Source organism: Phocoena phocoena, chromosome 18, assembly GCF_963924675.1.
Source record: "Phocoena phocoena chromosome 18, mPhoPho1.1, whole genome shotgun sequence".
NCBI classification, from domain to species: Eukaryota; Metazoa; Chordata; class Mammalia; order Artiodactyla; family Phocoenidae; genus Phocoena; species Phocoena phocoena.
Genome location: NC_089236.1, coordinates 49,096,667 through 49,118,485, shown reverse-complemented (window position 1 = coordinate 49,118,485; position 21,819 = coordinate 49,096,667). Strand labels below are relative to the sequence as shown.

General features: G+C 35.2%; 1 protein-coding gene across 2 annotated transcripts in view; it reads left to right on the top strand.

Moving 5' to 3' along the window:
- The window catches only part of KLF12 (KLF transcription factor 12), a 439,279-nt gene that overhangs the window by 274,546 nt on the left and 142,914 nt on the right, over nt 1–21,819 (top strand). For both annotated transcript variants that reach the window (XM_065895860.1, XM_065895861.1), the window contains one exon: nt 18,068–18,614. In XM_065895860.1, coding sequence (XP_065751932.1) covers nt 18,068–18,614 — 547 coding nt within the window. The remainder of the gene's footprint in view (nt 1–18,067; nt 18,615–21,819) is intronic.

Here is a 21,819-nt window from a genome sequence, read left to right as displayed (position 1 = left end):
TATAATTTTCAAAATGTAAAATTAAACTCTGGAAAGGTGTACTGCTATATTTGTTGAAATTGTATTATTAAACACATAGTTTAGGTTGGTGTTTAGAAAGAATATTGATATCCATATAAACTTAAATGGATTTCCTGAGAAATCACATCAAATGTTATTTTTCACATTTTTGACATTGGAAAAATGCCATCAGTGTAGTTGGGTTTGATTTCAGCAAGGCGTTCTCTTTTTCTTATAATTGTTTTTCATGGACATGTGCAGAAAAAATACTCTGAATGCTAGTGTATCAAGGTAACAAGTTTATTCTTCAGACAATTCACACGTAATGTTTTATGGATTATTGTTGACCTGTAGTGAGGTCTAGTCTAAGGACTTGGCTCTTTCATTTATTTTCCTAGGTATGTTTCTTCTTTTAAATTTGATATATAACATACATACAGAAAAGTTCACAAATTACAAGTGTGCTGTTTGTGAAATTTTCACAAAATGACACAGACATGTAACTACCACCCAGATCAAAAAAGAGGAATTTATGTGTCCCATTGATGTTGCATCACAGCCACTACCCAATTTCAAAATAATGACTATCTTGGCTTCTAAAGCTATAGCTTAGTTTTGCCTGTTCTTGAATTTTGTTAGGTTTTGATCACAAGTTTGCCAACCTCATAATATTTAAAATGTGTTCCTTTTTTTTAATTCTGGAAGATTTTGCATATGATTTGGGTTATTTTTAAATTATTTCATCATAATATGTTTGAAATAATTCATGAAGCAAAATCTGGGCCTAGAGTTTTTAAGTCAGAAGGTTAAATCAATTTCTGAAATAGAAATAAGATACTTTGATTTTCCTTTTTTTTTTTTTTGCGGTACGCAGGCCTCTCACTGTTGTGGCCTCTCCCATTGCGGAGCACAGGCTCCAGCCGTGCAGGCTCAGCGGCCATGGCTCATGGGCCCAGCCGCTACGCGGCATGTGGGATCTTCCCGCACCGGAGCACGAACCCGCGTCTCCTGCATCGGCAGGCGGACTCTCACCCACTGCGCCACCAGGGAAGCCCTGATTTTCCTTTTTTTTTGGTGTCAGTTTTGGTAAATTGTACTTATTAAACAATTTCTCTATTTTATCAGAATTTTAAAATCTGTTAGCATAAATCTATCCTTAACATTCTCTTATGTTTTTAATTGAGACATCCCCATTTCTTAATCCTGATATTGGTAATGACTGCCTTTTCTCTCTTTTTTTCTTTAACAGTTTTACTGTGAGTTTATTAGTTTATGGGTCTATTGAAATAACAGGTTTCAGGTTTTGTTTAGGTTCTCTGTTGTGCATTTGTTTTCTATTTAATTAATTCTAGTATACTAAATGTTTTCTTCCTATCCTTTATTTAAGATAAATTTGCTTTCTTTTTCTAACTTCTTTAGATAGATATTTAAATCATTGATTATCAACCTTTCTTCTTTTGTAATTATGTTTTAGCATAAGTTTTCATCTAATCACACCTTTAGCTATATGCCACAGATTTCACATATCATATTTGAATCAAATTATTTTCTTTTTATTGTGATAGTTTTTCAACCCACAGGCTGACTTTAAGGTGTACTGCTTAATTTCTTAGTGTTTTGGAATTTTCTAGGTATCTTTTTGTAATTGATACCTAGCCTAATTCTGCTATGGTCAGAGAACATATGCTGAATAATTTTAACTCTTTGGATTTATTAAGACTTAGTTTACAGCTTGCCCTGTGGTCAAATTCTGGTAAAAGTTTCAGAGTACTTGAAAAGCACTGTTTATTGGGGAGATACCAGGTATATTGTAAACAGATCAACTAAGGTAGTTTTTTAAATTGTGTTGGTTTTTTTTTTTTTCATCTTCTATACTTTTAGCTCCCTGTTTATGAGCTATTAAGAGAGGTGTGCTAAGATCTCACACTATAATTATGGATTTGTCTATTTCTCATTTTTAGCCCTTTATGTTTTTAAGGCTGTTTTCAGATGGTTATAAATTGAGAACAATTATATGTATTCCTGTTTGTGAGGTCATTTTGTCAAAATGAAATGTCCCTCTTATAGTAATTATTTGAGTTTACAGTATACTTTTTCTGGTATTCATATAGCTATGTGAGTCTGTTTTCATTCTTTCAGTTTCAACTCCTATATTCTTATATTCAAGATTTGTCAGTTTTAAGGTATTAACAAAATCTAAAATATTAAAAGATTTTAAAGCCATAAAAAATTAGTCTACTTAATTGCAGAATGTAGATCTTTTACATCTTTTACATGTTTTTTGTTACCTTTGTTCTGTTACCTTTCCATTTCATCTTGGGGAATTATTTACAATCTGATATAGTTTGTGTGTATTTGTAGGAAAAGTGTAAATCAGTGTTTTCTCTTAAGACCCCTCCCCCTTTTCATATGGTATTGCTTAGGTTCTATCTCATCTACTGACCAGGGAAAGTATCAAAAATGTTCCAGCATATTAAAATTCAAATCTAATAATTTAATCTAGCTAACCAGCAAAGTATAATGAAAGAAATCAATTCCTAATTGAAATAAGGGGAAAAGGATAATACCATCTACATGTCACCTTTTTGCAAATCAGGATATCTGCCATATCCTTTACACAATTAAGGAGTCATCATATAAGCTGGAATTACTGTTTAGAGTTGCACTAGCAAGAAATTATCCAGCACCATTTTATGCAAACCAAGGGAAGGATTTTTTTGTTCTTCAATTATCTTAACCTATAACTCTGTGATATGCAACACAACTTTAATGAAAAAATGTAGAATTGATATTATCAGTATCATTTAATCCAGTTTCACAATCTCTTATCTGTTAAAAGTTAGGAAAATTTAACATTAAAAAAAAAAACTCCTTTAGGGCTTCCCTGGTGGTGCAGTGGTTAAGAATCTGCCTGCCATTGCAGGAGACACGGGTTCAAGCCCTGGTCCGCGAAGATCTCTTGTGCTGCGGAGCAACTAAGCCCATGTGCCACAGCTACTGAGCCTGTGTGCCTAGAGCCCATGCTCCGCAACAAGAGAAGCCACCGCGATGAGAAGCCCACGCACCACAATGAAGAGTAGACCCCGCTCACCACAGCTAGAGAAAGCCCATGTGCAACGATGAAGACCCAATGCAGCCAAAAATAAATAAATTAAATAAATAAATTTTTTAAAAAATTAAAAAAAAACTCATTTAGAATTAAAATCTGGACCTAACCAATGTGCAGATATTTATAGTCCTTATTTCTAATTCGATGTAAATGCTCTTTTGTTTTACTGCCAAAATATTAATATGTCTGAGAACGCAGTTCCACTCCGAACCCTCTTGGCGATGTGCTATTACCTTCCTAAAATCCTCAAAGTTTTAACGTATATGGCCCCAAGCGTTGAAAACAAGAAATTGTGTGTTTCTAGTATTTTCCATGTGGCTTTGGTAGTTATATCATAAATATGTCCAGTTGTCTTCTGCAGAAGGTAATGAACAAATTTCAACATTTGACCCTATAGTGTGCTAATATAATTTATTGAATAATCAAGGCAGTGTCATTTTATGGAAGCTAAACTGTTACAGACTATCAGATATAGTCATCTCTAGCTTTAGCACTAGAGTAAAATAGATAAAAATAATAGCTACAGCAAGAAATACAACCACAATTTTAATTGAGTACTTTGTGTCAGGCAGTATACCTTCAATAATTTAATCTTCAGAACTCCTTTCAAATGTAGGTAGAAATATTAGCACCATTCGTAAGTGAGGAACTGCAGTTTAGCAGATAAGCAACTTGCTTTGTGGTCACAGAACTGGGGCAGAGCCAGGGCACAAACCTAAGTCTATTAGTGTTTATAGCCCATGCCCTTTACACCTCTGCTATAGTGTTATAATATATCCTTTTTAATTAATCATTATAAGACATTTAATAAATATGAAATGCAATTTCACAACCAACTCTTGATTATCTTCATGTCAATTACCTATGGGAAAAACATGCTAATAGCAAATCAAGTTCCTTTTGTCATCCAGCATGTATCTGGGATCCTCCCTTCTGCTGACAGTTGGCTTGTGCTCAAGAAATACAAATGAATTTTAATATGAGCCTGAGAAAAAGAATATAATTATGGTGGTAAATCTGCTAGAATCATATAATGAATTTAAAACCCAACATAAATGCTTTTCGGATTATCTGTCATTTGGGATTACTTATACTGCGATCCCTTATAAGACGGTAGATAATTGAACATTGGCCATTTTACTGCAGCTGAAGGTACTGATGCTAAGGAGAAAATGAACTATGTAAATGTGAGTTTGCTTATTTATTTAATAATGTGCTTGAGATTTCATCACAGGAATCATTTAAAGCCAGAAACACAGAGTAACTTTATCTCATGGGAATTAAAGTTCTATTATTTAAATCAAAGAAGTGATTAATATGCCTGATTCTTTTCTTTTTCTTATATATTCAGTAATGCATAATTGAATAATGTACAGGTGTTTTCTTAGAGATATAAGGAAACCAATGAAGGAAAAACAATTCTGTTAATACATGTTTGTGAAGTCCATGAAAGCTTTAAAAACCTTTTTAGCCCCTTCTTTATGAAACATAGTCACCTTTAAATTGCATGAAATTAAAGGAAAATGTTCTATGGCACTGATACAGTGATTTCAGTCTTTCCTGATCCGCTGGAGGCATACAGTATAGAATCAGACATGGAGATCAGTGTTACATTACAGTCGAGGCAATGGGTTTTGTTGTCAGGGATCACTCAAAATTGTGTCTTGACATTGCCACTTACCACTGTAGAGCCACTGGCACATTTCTTAACCTCTCCAAGTCTCTATTTTGTATCTGTGAAGTGTGATTGGCAGTAGTTTCCTATATTGGGATGTGAGGATTAAATGGATATATCACAATGTGTACACATGTCGGTAAGTGTTAGATACATGCCATTTCACCTTTAAGTGTGGTGAAGATGATTCAGGTTTGAGGCCTAGACAGGGTAGCCATCCTTTGGCTGATACCAAAAGCCTCAGTAGAAAGGCAGATGCTTAATGGAGCTCGGATCATCAACCGTACTTGTTACTTCAGCTCTCTGACTCAACCCCAGTCCCCCTTGACTTTTACACAAAACAAATATATCTGCCTTCTTCTATTTTTGCACCTAAGCACAGATATGAGAGGTAAACAGTCAATACTTATAAAATCAAGGCAAGTGAACACACACACACACACACACACACACACACACACACACACACGTAACCCTCCTGTAATTTTTAAGTGTACCGTATGGTAAAAGTCACAAGAATGTATGCATGTTAACTAACATTCATATTAATATATAAACCATACCCAGTTCTAACTAGCATTCATATTAATATATAAACCATACCTAGTTGCCCACAGAGATGCATCTACTGATGTTTTAAATGTATAGATGGATTTACCCGATTAATACATATGGAGAAAGTTGAGGAGGGAAAAATGAGAGGAAAATAATATAAATTATTTTTTAAAAGGAAAAAATAGGACGGTAGAGGGGAAAAGATAGAAGGAAAGGGATGGTAGCTCAGTGCATGGTTTCTCAACCTCAGCCCTATTGATCTTTTGTCTTTGTTGTAGAGAAGGGCCTGTCACCCTTGCCCTCAGTCGTGATAATCAAAAATGTCTTCGGACATTCAGTGCTGTGTCCCCTGGGGGAACAATTACCCAGGCTGAGAACTGCGCCCTTAGCTGTAAGAAAGAATGTCAGATATGCAGATGAAACTGTTCTTTTGTGAGAGGAATTAATAAAATGGCAATCAATTAAATTCTTTTTAAAGGAAGGAATGGGCAGATGGAAACTTACAATGCTAAGTTTCATATGTTACAGTTAAGTTAATAAGTATATTTACTGTTTGTTAAGTTTCATAGATTTATTGAATTTTAGAATTAGTAAGGGCTTCAGAGAACAACTGGGGCTTGTTCCAGGGACTCTGAAAGGTGTTGGGTGACAAGAGTGTAATAAAAGTGGTGTGGGCTCACAGCCTGGTTAGAGAAAAGACACATGAGCCTGGAGTGCTTTGGAAGCATAGAAGAGTGGTGTCTCATCAGGACAGGTAGAACCTCGTAAAGGTCGAGGTGGTAACAGACACGTGACTGTGCAAAAGCGTAATCGAAGTCACTTGCAGTTAGAAATTAAAGGAAGAGAGATGGTGAGTAAGCTACCTGCCTAAAATAGAACCTCTCCTAAAACTCAGGCAAGCACTCGTTTTACAAAACCGTGTTGCCTCTCGCTTAGTGTTCCGTTTACCAGATTTACACTTTATTACGCTACTTTTATCGAGGAACATGCATCATTGGCCAAAAATGAAGCATTTTTTTTCATTTCTGAGTGTCTGGTTTACAAGAAAAGGAACAGAAGAAGTTAAATAGATGGTGAGCTGGTTGTTTTTCACTTACATTTCTAAGGTGTTGCTTACAAATCCAATTAGGCTTTGGTTTTTCCCCCCATCTTTTCTCATTTCTTTCAAACTTACATCACATACAGTTTGGCCAGAGCACCAAATGCAGGATGCTGTTCATAAGAATGATGATTCTAGTTATGGTTATCCTAAAACTTAATGTGAAAACAAATTGGAAATAAACATGAAATAGACGTTATAATGTGGGTTACTGATACCTGCCTCCTGCCCTTAAATTTGCTGTGTGCTAGGTATGTTGGGAAAGTGAGTTGGTGCCCACCAGACAGCTATCCAAGCAGCGCTCATTTTTATACTCTCTTCAGTTTAATATTGCCAGGTACTAATTTCACATGAACTGCAAGAAAACATTTCTCAAAGGCACAGGTCCTCACTCTTTTTCCGTCTTTCAGGGCTGATAAGGGCCGCGTGGGGGTAAGTTCAGTCTTAGGAATCACTCTTAGGTTTAGATCACAGATCCATATTACATTGTGGCCCTGGACAGTTCTTTCAAATCCTGGGAGATGATATTTCTTTCTTTATAAAACTGGAGGAGAAAATTCTACCAGATAATGTTGTCGTAAATATTAAGTATATTTACTTTTTCTGTATTTTAAAAATCAATCATTGTTATTCAATTAATTAGTATTGAATTAACTAATTTATGATTGCAAGTTCTCTGTAATACTTATTTGAATGTTTACTTGTTGATTTAAAGAGCACAATTTTGTTTCCTCAAATTCATTTAAAATGTCCTCCATTCTTTATAGCACAAGGTTGAATGAAACATTCCCCATTGTTCATACCATTTCATGTTTTCTGAATGCAGTTCACTAGAAAAGTGGTGAAACTATCATTAAAGCTCTGGGGGACGGGGGTGGGGTAAGAGTTGCTTCTATCATGGTCAAGATTAAAATCCTTTTGCAGTATCCTCAGATTTTGGGTGAAAGCTTTTCATCAGAAACATACAAAGCTTTGTAGTACCCATACATTGTTATATAATTGTTGACATCAGCTTCTCAAGTATGAGAATGTTTTCCTAGTAAACTGTTGCGGAAGCTTGAGGTTTCCAGAAGAATTCATAGTTTTAACCCACTAGGGTTACTACAATTGAATACTTTTAGTTACCAGTTACATTTAACTTTTTTCTTAGTTTAATTGCAAGATATATAGGTAGATACGTTAATTTATGTAGAATAACCATGCCAACAATCTATGACTGATAGTAGTAACACCCTTGGCAAATTGAGATTTTAAGAGAATTTGCTGTTTTCTTCTAATAGCAGTATATTATAGTGATTTGCTTCTAATAACATTACGGTTCACTAGAATCTTGGAAAAGCCAGACTGAAAATTATAAAGCACCTCCATTCACTTTCTAGGTTTTCTTTCTTTAAAATATATTTTGTACACTACTCATTTTTATCTTTCTGAAAATGTAACTTGTTTCTTTTTGTTTTAAAAGTAGTGGGACTTCCCTGGCGTTCCAGTGGTTAAGACTTCGCCTTCCAATGCAGGTGGTGCAGGTTCGATCCCTGGTCAGGGAGCTAAGATCCCATATGCCTCGCGGCCAAAAAACCAAAACATAAAACAAAAGTGATATTGTGACAAATTCAGTAAAGACTTTAAAAATGTTCCACATCAAAAAAATCTTTAAAAAAAAGAAAAAGTAGTAGATTCACTGTAGAAAATATGGAAAACAGGAAAGAAGTAAAAAAGGAAACATGTCACCCAGAAATTCACCAAATGGAGAAGTTATTATTACCATTCTGGAGTATTTTTTCTAACCTTTTTTTATTATTTTCATGAATAAAAATATTTTGGTGGAACAAAGTTAAACTCATTTATTATAGGCAGTTTTATATCCTAACGTTTTTAAACTTAACATTACATAGATAATAGTTCCCCATGCCACTGAGTATTGGTTCTCAAACTTGGCTGATCATTGTAGTCTCATGTGATGCTTTTTAAACTATTGGCGCCTACACCACATCCCAGACCTATTTCATCTCTGGCCTGTGTACCTTTAAAATGTTCCATGTATGATTCTGGTTCATAGTTAGGGTTAAAATCATTGTTCCAAATTTTATTTTGTTTTTATGACCACTTTGTTGTTTCTAACTTTTATTCCTGTAGTGTATACATCTTTGTCAAAATCCCAAATTGCCCTTTATGTCTAAAGGCAAGTCCCTGCGTTAAGTTATTCCCTGTATCCCAGAAGGAAAGTTTTATAACCAACTTGAATATATAAACTTGTAGATAATTTAACTTTAATAGTTATAATATTTTAATATACTAATTAGTTGCAAAACAAATTCAAAATCACATTTTATGTAAAATGTACTTATTTGCATAAAATTGAAATGGTTGATACATATGTCATCTCCCTAACAGAATGACCATCTTTTGAAAGCTTCTTCACAGTGCCAACGCTTAAAATTATGAGGTCATTTCACAGGAATCATGACTAAATCTGTGTTAACATTCCTTGACTTTTTTTTTTTTTTTTTTAAGCATATTCTCTTTGGTGATTTCTAAAAGTCAACACTGGTGTTGATTGAGAATTTGCTTTTCAAAAGAGCATTTTGTTTTTCAAAATAGAATGATTTGAGTAGACGTATATACATATATATGGAGAGGGGAGAGAGGGAAGAAGAGAGAGAGGGAGATGGAAGTGCCCTAGATTCTTTTTTTAAAAAAATTTTATTGGAGTACAGTTGACTTATAACGTCGTGGAAGTTTCAGCTGTACAGCATAGTAATTCAGTTATACATACACATATATTCATTCTTTTTCAGATTCTTTTCCAATATAGGTTATTACACAATATTGAGTAGAGTCCCCTGTGCTATACAATAGGTCCTGGTTGGTTAATCTGTTTTAGAGATAGTAGTGTGTGTATGTTAATCCCCCAATCCTAATTTATCCCTCCCCACCTTTCCCCTTTGGTAACCATAAGTTTTGCTTTTGAAATCTGTGAGTCTATTTCTGTTTTGTAAATAAGTTCACTTATATCATTCTTAAAAATGTTATTACCTGTGTTAAGGTATTTTAAGACTCTTGAGACACAGCTCACCAGCATTCCTGAAAGTGTGTATCCATTTACACTGCTGTCCTGCAGCATAATAAAGTGTCTGTTTTACTACAAGCTTGTCAGCATTACTAGTATCGTTTTTTAAATCTTTATTTCTTAGAATTCTGTGTCCCGGCCAGGAGGAATACTGAGCTATTTCCCCTGTCACTGTAAATCATAGCTGGTTAGCAGGAGTCTTGTCTGGCTGGCAAGTCCTCTTTTTCAATCAGATCAGTTGTCCTCCGTCTGCCTCCCTGTTCCTGCCTTTGTCTTCCCTGAGGCTCTAGCCTGCCCCTTCTCCCCTTTTGCTCAGACGCTCATCTCGATGGGTAAAATCAACGGGGGCTCGATTTGTACAGTTAATTCTACACCTAAACGTATTAATCACGTACGCCTGTGTGTGCCTTGTGGCAGTTGCACCTAAACAGGACCACTTTAAAAAACCTTTAGACAGTTTCACCCTCTCAGATCCTTGGAAAGGCCTGCGTGCATCTATACCCCCTTTACCAGGAAGCCAAAAGATGAAGCTCAGAGAGTTGGTTTGCATGAGGGCATTTTGCTGATTTGTAGGGGGCTGGGATGGAATTAAATCCACTGCTTGTGAACAAGTTCTGGAGCATTTGAACACTATTGCTTTTCTACTTCTGCCACATTTTCATGGTAGCTCCCTCTGATTTCCAGGGGTAGGTGAGAAAAGGTGGCTTTCTCTCAACTTTGCTACTTGTCTTGTTTTGGCTTGGTTGTTGATCTCTCTTTAAAGACATTTTCTATGAGTAGAGAAGCATATACAGGCTTCTCTGGACTACTTGCTTTCTTTAAATATCCAAAAAGTAAAGCCTACATTTTGCAAATATACCTCCCTTTACATAAAAAGATTGCGTTATTGCTTTATATGTTTGTAATATGTTAGGGTTTCCAGTTGTATCGTTTGGGTATCTCAGCCTCTCTGAGGTCATCTTCTAATCTCTGAAATTTGATGTATTCCAGTACTATGAAAAATATCATTATAAAACTAACTCTTTATGGTGAGTATTTTGTGAAATCAAAAGCACAGTCCAGGGCTTCCCTGGTGGCGCAGTGGTTGAGAGTCCGCCTGCCGATGCAGGGGACACGGGTTCGTGCCCCGGTCTGGGAAGATCCCACATGCCGCGGAGCGGCTGGGCCCGTGAGCCATGGCCGCTGAGCCTGCGCGTCCGGAGCCTGTCCTCCGCAACGGGAGAGGCCACAACAGTGAGAGGCCCGCGTAACGCATAAAAAAAAAAAAAAAAAAAAAAAAAAAAAAAGCACAGTCCATCTGGTAGCAGACAAGATTAATCTGTTTGAGAATGGTAAACATTATTGCATATTTTAAAATATGTAACTAGCACAGAACATTTGCCTCAGGCGTTTGACTAAGACTGTGGCTTAGGGTGAAGATTCAAATGAACTTTTTATCCCTAAAAGTCTGTAAGACATGTTCCTCTCACGTATAGTGAAACTTTAATATCTTACATCAGTCACTGAATAATAATACCAATTTAAAACCAAAAGAAGAAGAAATTTAACCATGATGTAGTCAAGATAAGTCTATAACAGTTACCTCTTTTTAAAAAAAATTGCAAGTGTTATGATAATAGTTTTGGTTTATGAATTTTGCAAAGAATTATAAACAAAATAATAGATAAAATTGAATCTTATCAGTAGCATTAATATTACATTCAAGTTAATTTAAAATCATTAGGGGACTTTACTTTTTCAGTAGAGATTTATACTTTCAGAATAACTCGGCAGATTGTACTTAAGAATTCCATATACCCACCCTACCCGCCCCCTTCTCAGTCTCCCCTATTATTAAAGTCTTGCATTAGTGTAATACTTTGTTAGATTTAATGAACGTATATTGATGCATTATTGTTTAGTATCGTCCATAGTTTACATTAAGGTTCATTCTTTGTGTTGTACACTTCTGTGGGTTTTGATAAATGCATAGTGACATGTAACCACCATTGCAGTCACATACAGAAGAGTTTCACTGCCCTAAAAATCCCCTGTGCTTCTCTTTTTCATCCCTCCCCTCCCTTCCCCCAAGCCCCTGGCAACTACTGATCTTTTTACTTGTCTCTATAGTTTTGCCTTTTCCAAAATGTCGTATAGTTGGATTCATAAAATTTATTTTTAAGACATATTTGTATGCTTTTGTGAAGTTCAGTTTGACAGTAATTATAAGAAAATAGGAACAAAACTACCTTCTTATACTTCCTTTTTGGACATTTATTGTTGTGACACTATTTCGTTATCTCATTTGACCAGGTAAATTGGATTTAAGTGGCTTAATATCTTGAGCACAAATATTCTCATCTAACAAATGCGTTTGAGTCTTCAATGATTATGTTATGTGGTAAAACACAATAGTAATTTACATGTAACACATTATATTCATGTTCAAACAAGTTTATTAGTCTTTTCGTTGGTTACGAATGTCTATTAATTTTTTAAATGCACAAATAGAAATGCCTCTGTCCTCTACCACCCTGTAGGAGAATCCTCCCCACCTCAGGTATGACCCTAACTTTACAACACATAAGTGCCAAACCAGAATTTCAGATGTGCAGATGTGTCAACTGTTAACTGTTAACATAAATTCTGATTGCTTTGGGTAAATAATATGATTCATGAAAGCCCTGGGAAATAAATAATAGGTCATGGAAAAGTATAATAACTAGGAAATAAGGAAAATTTAAGATAAATTTAAATGCGTATATTGAATCCTTTTAGAAGCCTGGCATTTTCAATTTGTGAAAGCATAAAAACATAAATGTAAAGCACAAAGAGTCCATTATGTTACGCACATGTTCTGAATTTTCTTAAGGAATCAATCATCTCTTAAACCAGCACTTGAGAGATTGAGATAAAGCAGTTGAATTAAATATGCATTGAAAATCTTCCTCTTTAACTCATTCAGTACTTCTGAAACCAAGTTCCAGATGGTAAACATAGGCTATTTCTACTTGTTGCCTTTTATTCTCTCATCCGTACTTTTAGAAAAATTACAATTTGTTTTTCCTTTCTTGAGTATACTTTGCTTTAATTTTTTCTTGGTCAGGTTTACAGATTCACACTTGTACAGCAACTGTAGTTAAGAGTTTGCTCTTAACATGAAGAATAAAGAAGAAAAATCACTAGGCTTGAAAGAAAGGTGAACGATGACCATCAGGGCCCATGCGAGACAAATTTTGAAAAATTTGTCTTTGAAAAAAGGCCTTCCTTTTTAGTAAAATAACGCAATAGAGAGGAAAGCAAAGTACTTGTTTCTTCACAAATTGATGTTTGGTGCCTTTCACACTTCGAGCAAAAATGACCTGTCAGAGTTGAGCAGGTTGCTTGCTTGAACCATGGTGCTCATATTTTTAAATTTTCATTTACTAATGTGGAAAACTAAGACATGTACCTATTGTGCATTTCATGTACAAAGAGGAATCCTACTCTTCAAATAAAGTGTGTTTGCATTTAAAATAATGCAGTATAACAAAAGTTCAATGATAACAGGATATGGAGTCATAGTTTATTCCCTTTTTTACATGAAGTGCACAGTAAGTTTCTTTAAGTACCTCCCGTAGAAAGTGCACATTCAACTACTCACCAAGTCAGTGAAACTTACACAAACTAAATTTCTACCGAGACACAAGAAATAAATAAAGCTCTGCTATTTCATCTCATGATAAGATTGTTGAAGAATAGCCAACATCCCAAAACAATTATTTTAATATATTTATGTATTATTGTCATAATGGATACAAACTGAACTATGGATTGATAGGCGATATTTATATAGTGGAATTAACAAATCAGACCAGTCAATTAAAATGTATTCTGTCAACTATTACATGCTCATCCTGTGGGCCAATCTAATTAAGCTAAAAAATAAATAGAGAAAAAAATTTGAATAATGTCAAATGACTGTCCTTGTGCATTTTAAGAGAAGATGTGTTTGTTTAAAATTTTATGTGGGACCTGAAAATGCTTACAATATTTCTACATGTTCAGCTTACTTTTGTAACATATATCTGTTTGGTTGTTTAGCAAACACTGCCCCTCTGCAGTGGCTGTATTATGCCATCCTGCCTCAGAATATATCTTATGCTGAGTTCATGGAGCTATAGTAATAGATCAGGTTCTGTTTGGAATTTTAGTTCTAAAAGGGGAGTCTCATTTACTTCTGTCCCACAATTCTCAGTATTACTTAAAAGCACTCAATGTCCTAAATTCAATCTTTACAGCAGTTGTGTGAGTTTGGAATTAATATTACTCTTTTATCGGTGGATAAACGCAGACCTAGAGAATCTTCATGATGATACCATGACTGTACAGCTAATAAGTAACAGGGCAGGTCATGAATTCAAGTCTTTTGTGTCCAAATCAAATTTTCTGTCTCTAATAACCACATAACAGGCTATAAAGCGTGGATTCTTATAACTGTGAAGCCATGAGCTTTGTAACAGTAGGCAAGTCACTCTACAATCTTCTAAACGCTGCCGTGAAATGATTTCTCAAAAAACTTTTATAAAGTTGGAAAGATAAAATTAAACGTAATCTTTTTATGCTTTAAATGCTGCTTGCTGGCTCCCTGGCTGGCTGGATGAATAGATGAATGGAGAGATGGAAGGATGGATAGATAGATAGGCACATCCTTTTTGTGTGTGTGTTTGTGTGTGCACGTGTGTATATGCATAAATATTATGTTAGTTCTCTGACAATCCCTGATGCCATTAAAGATGAAACAGCTTATAAACCTTGGATAACATTTAGCAGAATATTACCCAAGTGGTCCTCAACCAAACGTAAGAGTCTCTGGAGGGCTTTCCAAAGATGAGGTGGTGTTCATATATATTTTTTCTCCTTTTAAGATTGCCAGGTGATCAAAATACATGACAAGCCTTAAAAACCCATACTCACTTGAGGACTGTAATAAGATTCAGCTGATGGCAATGGCTGACTGTAGGAAACACATCAGGTACTCTGAGTGCTCACACAGAGAAGGTTTTAGATACATTTTTGCATTTATTCAACAAAATGCCTAAAGCTGAAGTTACATTTTAAAACGTTTATTCAGGAAAAAGATGATCTCATTAGAACAGCTCACACGTAATCCCCAGATCCACTGAAGGGAATATGTTCACTAGAATATTGTGCATTATATTTTATTGAGTGGATTATTTTGAATCAAACTGGCCTTCAGACTTTTGAAGAAATATTATTATGCAGCAGTATAATCCTGTTTATATTTATCTTTATGTTTTTCACACACCTTTTTTTAATGAAGTATATTGTAACATTTACCTTGTCAGACTTCTGTGTGTGTTTATGCATTTATTTCTTAAGGTATGTATGAAAGGCTGAAAAATTACTTTATTGTGGACCCCCTCCAAGAAAATATTATATCATCTCTTGGAAAGCGAAATTAATTACTCTCATTCTCTTTGACAGAAATGCAGCGTGCCCTTCAATCTTCACATCCTTAGAAGGAATTCTGTTTCTGTTGATAATATTAAATATAGTTTAAGTGTTTGATAATCTTTTCCACCCCAGGGTCATCAACAGCAAAAATTCAGCTAAAGTCACTGCTCCCAGGCAAAAATCTTGATGGGCTTTTATTTAAAATAAACAAACAAACAACAAAACAACAGCAATGCTTAGAGGATGCTGCTGTGAGTCGTCCATCAATGTTGTATCAAGAATTGAGTAGTTAGTGACCAAGCGCAGAATTTTAGTATGAAATCCTTTCTTTGTTCCTTTTTAGAAAATTTTCTTGTCCTAATTGTGCATGAAACTTTTCTTTGTGATATCTGGTCTTTTCAGTGTCCCTGCCTCTTAGAGGCTGTTTCCTGGTAACAAAGCCATATCTTTTCTCACTTTCTCAAATCTGTGTAGTCCTTTTATTTAATTTCTAACTGCTATAAGTGCTACTTGTTTGGTGTTTTCCCGTGGTTTCCCCAGCTTTCCTTCTGTCTCTTGGCTGCTCTCCCATTGCTACACGTTTATGGATTCATATCTCGGAACCAATGTGTTTCCATTTTCCACTGTCCAAAAGCCAAGAAATGAATTCTAATAATGATTTCAGGATCAAGCCTTTCAGGTCTTTTCTTTTTCCTAAAAGGAGGAGGAAGCGTATACCTCAACTGTTTGGGAAACATATTTATGCGGTATTGCTGGTCTTACGTGTACGTACGTGCAGCTTGAAGCTGGAATTATGGATGGTTTACTGGCCACATTATCACAGTAGACGTGATTGGTATGGGCTATGAGAATATATTATGTCAACACTGTAAACGGATGAATGGTATGATCAGGGTTTTGTCCTCCTTAGACTGATGAGGCATTGTTCTTGGATATGCTGGTTGCATTTCAACTGCTACGTGTGAAATAGGAACCAGCGTGTGCCTCTGTGATGTTTACACTTACAAATTCATGCATAACATGTCTAACGCTCCCAAATAAGATATGTCTGTTGTCCAAAGGTTTGGTTGATTCTTCCTAATTTTTATGAGCATTTTCTGTATTTTGGTTTGAGCTCATGCAAAAGCTATGTAGTTCTCAAGTATTTGAAAGCACCTAGGGGCTCTTGGTATTGGGTCTTCCTAGCTTTCTGGTATATACAGCAGAATTACAAGAGGAGTGCTCTTCCTCTGTTGTTGTGAAACAGCTTAAGGAGTAAAATTTTTTTTAGTGAGGGATTAAGCAGATACCTACAAAGTATGGACTCGTGTTCATAATCTACAGAAGTCTTAAGCAGTTTGCAAATCTCAGTGAAGCTTGATGCCTCAGAAACCATCTATTTACAGATAAGCTCCGTGTTTACCTACTCTATTGTCATAGTCTACGAAAGCACTCTTTCATTTACTTTATGAAATGTTTCTACAGTGATGAATTGCACCTCAGCCTTTGGTTTATAAACCTATGTTAGAACCTTGTGTCTAAGTGTAATTAGGAAGAAAAAAATTCGTGATGGAAATAGTCACTATTTCCAAAATTAGAATTTTGGAGAGAAATTAATCAAGGCTATATTTGAAAGCAAACTATGTTTGAGAATTTGCGCTTAATGACATATTTTATAATGTTAATGACAAGCCAACTGGGATATTTTATGAAAGCAACCTCAACAAAGAATTTCTATATGGGTATGACATACTAATAAGAAACATCCTACGTTGTTCTGCAGAGAAATTAAATGATAATACTGTGTGCGAATTGAAATAGTGTTCTAGTTAGAAGAGTAGATAATGCTAATAGCTTTTTATAAAAGTTGCTCTGTTTATGGTGTTTCTTTTCTTTTGTTTCTTAATATCTGAGAATATTTAAATTCTTACTTCTCAATTTCAGCACATGAAATGAAATCTTGTCATTTAGAATTTTATGCAGTAGATATTTGGATGCTTCATTTTGATATTTTCTAATTCTTTTCTTTTGGTGGGTAAGTAACCATGTTAGCTTAGAAGCAAAAAAAAAAAAACCAATAAAACATCAACCCATTTTCCTGTTTATTGATCTGGTGCCGTTGTTCAGCTTATTTTCTTTCTTTTCTCATTGTTGCTAAATAAAATGCCCTTGCACTATTGTATTTCCTGAATGGAGCTATAATTTATATTCTATAAAGAAAGACTTGAAGAAGCATGTTTTGTTCCTTTAAGTGTATGCTCAAGCTTTGAGGGGACTAGCAAACCAAAATCTTTTATTAAACAAAGAATGAAATGAACCAAATTAATATAATTTTAGGCATTGTTGTTCTCATACCATAGTGAGGCTGAAAAAAAAAAGGTTTTGGTCTTCATATAATAGAACAATAATGTCTACATTAGCCTGGTCAAATTAGATATAACCAAAAATAATCTTTTGTAGTCTAACTCTCTGTTAAGGCTAGACGGACACCTGCTAATTTGGGGGCCATTTTAGGCCTTGGAAATAGACATTTAGTAACTATTTCTTGAATTTATGAGTGAATAGGTATAAAATTAAATTATATTCGTGCTCAGTAATAACACACGGAGCCCATTAGTCTGGGTGGAATCTTGGATTCTTTATTATTATTTATTATTAAATTTTGCTCATTAAAACTTGAAAGCATGAATACAAACTTGGACAAAATTATTATCATTGTCTTAAATTACACAGCACAAGCATAGGCAACTTAAGATTTACAGAATAAGCTTTTCCTAAAATTATTTCCTAAAAATACCTGTTGTAGTATTTCTGTATATTATTTTGAGAAAAACTTTTTCATTGCTATGAGCTCAGTTATAATCCAGTTATTAGAAATGGCTTGTATTCAATAATTTAGCAAACGGGTGTGGGAGGTTGGAGAATTTTATGCCCTGTTTTAGTGTATTTCCCTGGATTTTGACAATGATGTCTGTCGCCCTCCCAATCGTCTTACTCTGTTGTGCTTTTGTACTCCCCACTTTAATTATGACGACTGTCCGAGCAGTTCTTCAGATATTTGGAGAGCGAATTAATGTTCTGTAGCAATAAGAGAAAAATTTAAAAACATTCAAGTCATCAATCATACCTCTATTTTTCTCCCCACAGTCTCCAAACGTCCACAACTACCCCGATATGGAAGCTGTTCCCCTGTTGCTAAATAATGTGAAAGGGGAACCCCCGGAGGACCCGTTATGCGTAGATCACTTCCAGACACAAACTGAGCCAGTGGACTTGTCCATCAACAAAGCCAGGACATCCCCCACAGCCGTTTCCTCCTCCCCCGTTTCCATGACAGCGTCCGCCTCCTCCCCTTCTTCAACTTCAACCTCTTCGTCGTCTTCTAGTCGTCCAGCCTCATCCCCAACTGTTATAACATCAGTATCTTCAGCATCATCTTCGTCAACGGTATTAACTCCAGGGCCCCTTGTTGCCTCTGCCTCCGGTGTGGGAGGCCAGCAGTTTTTGCACATTATCCATCCCGTTCCGCCTTCAAGTCCCATGAATTTACAGTCTAACAAACTGAGTCACGTTCACCGCATCCCCGTGGTGGTCCAGTCGGTGCCTGTTGTCTACACAGCTGTGCGGTCACCTGGAAATGTGAACAACACTATCGTCGTACCACTTTTGGAGGATGGGAGAAGCCATGGCAAAGGTAAGAGACACAAGCAAGCCTTGATTTATTTCAGCAGTAACTCTTCAATTATTCAGTGAGCGGACCCCAAGTCGTAGGCAAACACACTACATCCAAGGAAGTTCTGTGCAGAACGACAAAGGAACCAGCTGATCCACTGCTGAGTAGAGCACAGTTTAGTAGAAACTAACCTCATATTTATATAGGTATATGCTTCAGTATTACTTAGTCCATATTTCTATGTATCAAGTCATTTAATGTCAGAATTCAAATACCTAAATTTGCAAAATATTTTTACCTTCAAGTGCGCAAATAGAAAGTTCAATCTATAGTCAGCGTAACTGCTTGTGAGATGTAAATGTGTAAATCCCTCGTGGAGGTTAACCACTGTGAAATTTTTACAAAGTGTGTCAGGATGTTTCTTCTTTCAGTTGTTCAGGCTGGAACTTACTTGTCTGGCAATAATATAAAATTCCAGGAAGTTCCAGTGGTTGGAACCTGATCATTCACTTTTGAGTAACTTGTAAATTAAGTCGCCATTAAAGTAATTCTAAAGTTAGGTGTTTGGCTACAAATGTGTTATGTAGCTTGAGTTCTTATCTTCATACAAGTCTAAGTTTTTATTTTAAATAGCAGGAAGCCTCCATATGATAGAAATAATTCAAAATGCAGTATTAATATTTCCTTCTGGGGGTTAGAAGGCAGAAGGATACTTTGTTACATGACTGTATGTAATAATACCAAGTTAACTATATATGCTAGTTAACTGATCATGAAGTTATTTTTCTTCTTCTAAGTTCTTTTTGTTTCATTTTTAAATAGAAGGAATTGTAATAATATCATGGTGTTGATTTTTTCTTCCCTTTCTATGAATCTAAAAAAATAAGCCACCCTTCTATAGAGATGTAAAATGCCTATAATCATCAACTCACATGTGTGTATTTTGTCTTCAGAGCCTAGAAATGACGATGGATTAAGACTTAGATTGCATTACTTTTTGCTTTGATACCATATTACTTCCGAGGCCCATAATTAAAATACGATGGGTGAATACATAAAACACTGCCTTCGTGTAAAATACTAGTAAACATAGTTGTTTTGGTTCTTATATAAGGTGGGATTCAGTGCATAGGAATAACATTTGGTCGTGAACCTGGAGAAATTTTTGCAAACATACATTACAGAATTGTGCATTCATCTTTTGCAAGTTACTATTTTATCTGCAGTGAGTTTCTTCATAGCACATGACAAGTTTCATCTTCCCAGTTTTACCACCTGAAAAATCTTGTGCTTTACAGCAGTCAGAGGTTTAAACTGCAAACTTGAGATCCAGATGCTCTGCTTACCTGACAACCTATTTTTTCTTTTGGTGCTTTTATGGGCAAAGGCCAGGAAGTAGTCCCACCACCATCTTTGTGAGCAGGTAGAAGAAAAAGAGGAAGAAGTGAGTCTTTACATAGATTTTTCTTGAGTCGACCCTTCTTTGATATTACTAATACTTCTGATCCAAGTGAGCTAATTGATTCAAATAATAATAACATAACTAAAGGCCACATTAGGTATTTATTTTCTTTTATAATTTACAGATGTGCTTTAAATTTTTTAAGAATTAGGAATTAACAACTAGAAAAATTATAACCTTGCGTATTACATTATATATGTGTATACCATAGAACCCAATCTTTTTACAATAACACATGAAAAATATTGCTTTTATTGTGAAGGTGATTCATAAGGATCTTAACACTGTTCATGACGTGATTTTACAATTTCCATGCTCTAATGAAGGAAACAAAAGAGATGTCTCTTTGATTTGCCATTATTTGATGGGAGAGATTACTTTTATTTAAAGTTTGCTGCCAAAATTTAATTTTCTGGAAAATTTATCTTTGCAGAAGAACTGTGTTAAGTAAGACTCAATGCTGTAATTTGTTCTCTACATGGGTATATCTGTTAGTTTCATGCAGTGTTTTCTATTCAGTAGTTTCCTCATATCAAGAGTAAACATTTATATAACCATAAACACACCAAACTATAATGTGGATGTTAACAGCATGAGATTTGGGATCAAGGTTGTATGGGTTAGCATCCTAGTTCCCTCACTTCCAGCTTTGGACTGGGCAATAACTGGGCAAAGTTATTTAATTTCACTAATCTTTATTTTCTTCAGTGATAAAATGGGAATAAAAGTATATATCTTTGAAGATTATTGGGAAGATAAAGTAAGAGCTTATGTGTAAATGTCTAGCACTGATCAACTGTCAATAAATGTTGGCAGTTATTTATCATTATTATATCCCCCCCCAAAAAAATACCTGAAGCAATAATGTTCAGAAATTTTTCCTCTGTCTTATAAAAACAGAAAGTTGGAGGAAAAAAGACTTATTGAATTTAAAAGTGAAAAACTGTTTCCAAGAAGTTGGTATAGAAATGCTTCTCAAAATTGTTACAACAAATTATAAGGGATGAGTGTTTAGGATGAGAAATTGTCTGGAAAATCCCATACTTTCTATGTTTATTAGTTTATATTGTTTTTATACTCCCCACATTCTACACATATTGCTACACATTTTATAAGTTTTTTATTGTTTAATTGATTAATTAGATGATGGTAAAATTCTCTAATGGAGGAGGTCTGCCTGCCTCACAGAATGAATAAAGGAAAGGGCATTTCAGTGATTCCTCACGTCTGTATTTTGCACATATGCACTGGTCACTGGGCCAGCAATGAAATGGCTGGGTGATAAAGGGAGCCCTATTTCCACTCTCAAATAGGACTTGTATATCTGGTGTGGATGAGCAAAAGAAAATACAATGGAGTTGGTTTTTCAAAATGCTACTAATAAAAATACAAAACGAACTCTTATAAATGTAGGTGATTGTACTAGCTAATTACCTTTAAAGGTGGTATAACATATCTGGTCTGTGGTAGAGAAATAGATTACCTTACGTCACACTACACAAGGGACTGTGAATGAATACATCTGTATCTAAAATACCATGAATTGAGTCATTTGTCCATTCAAGTATTTATTGAGCATCTCTTATGGATCAAGCATTTTATTGGCACCAGAGACATAGTGTTGGGCAAAACAGATGCTGTTTCTATCTGAGTGCTTGTAGTCTACTGGGAGACTTTGACCTCAGACAGAAAAATCGTACAATTAACTGATAACTGCAGACAGAGTTGGGTTAAAATGTAGACCAGCCATGGATGTGCCTAGGG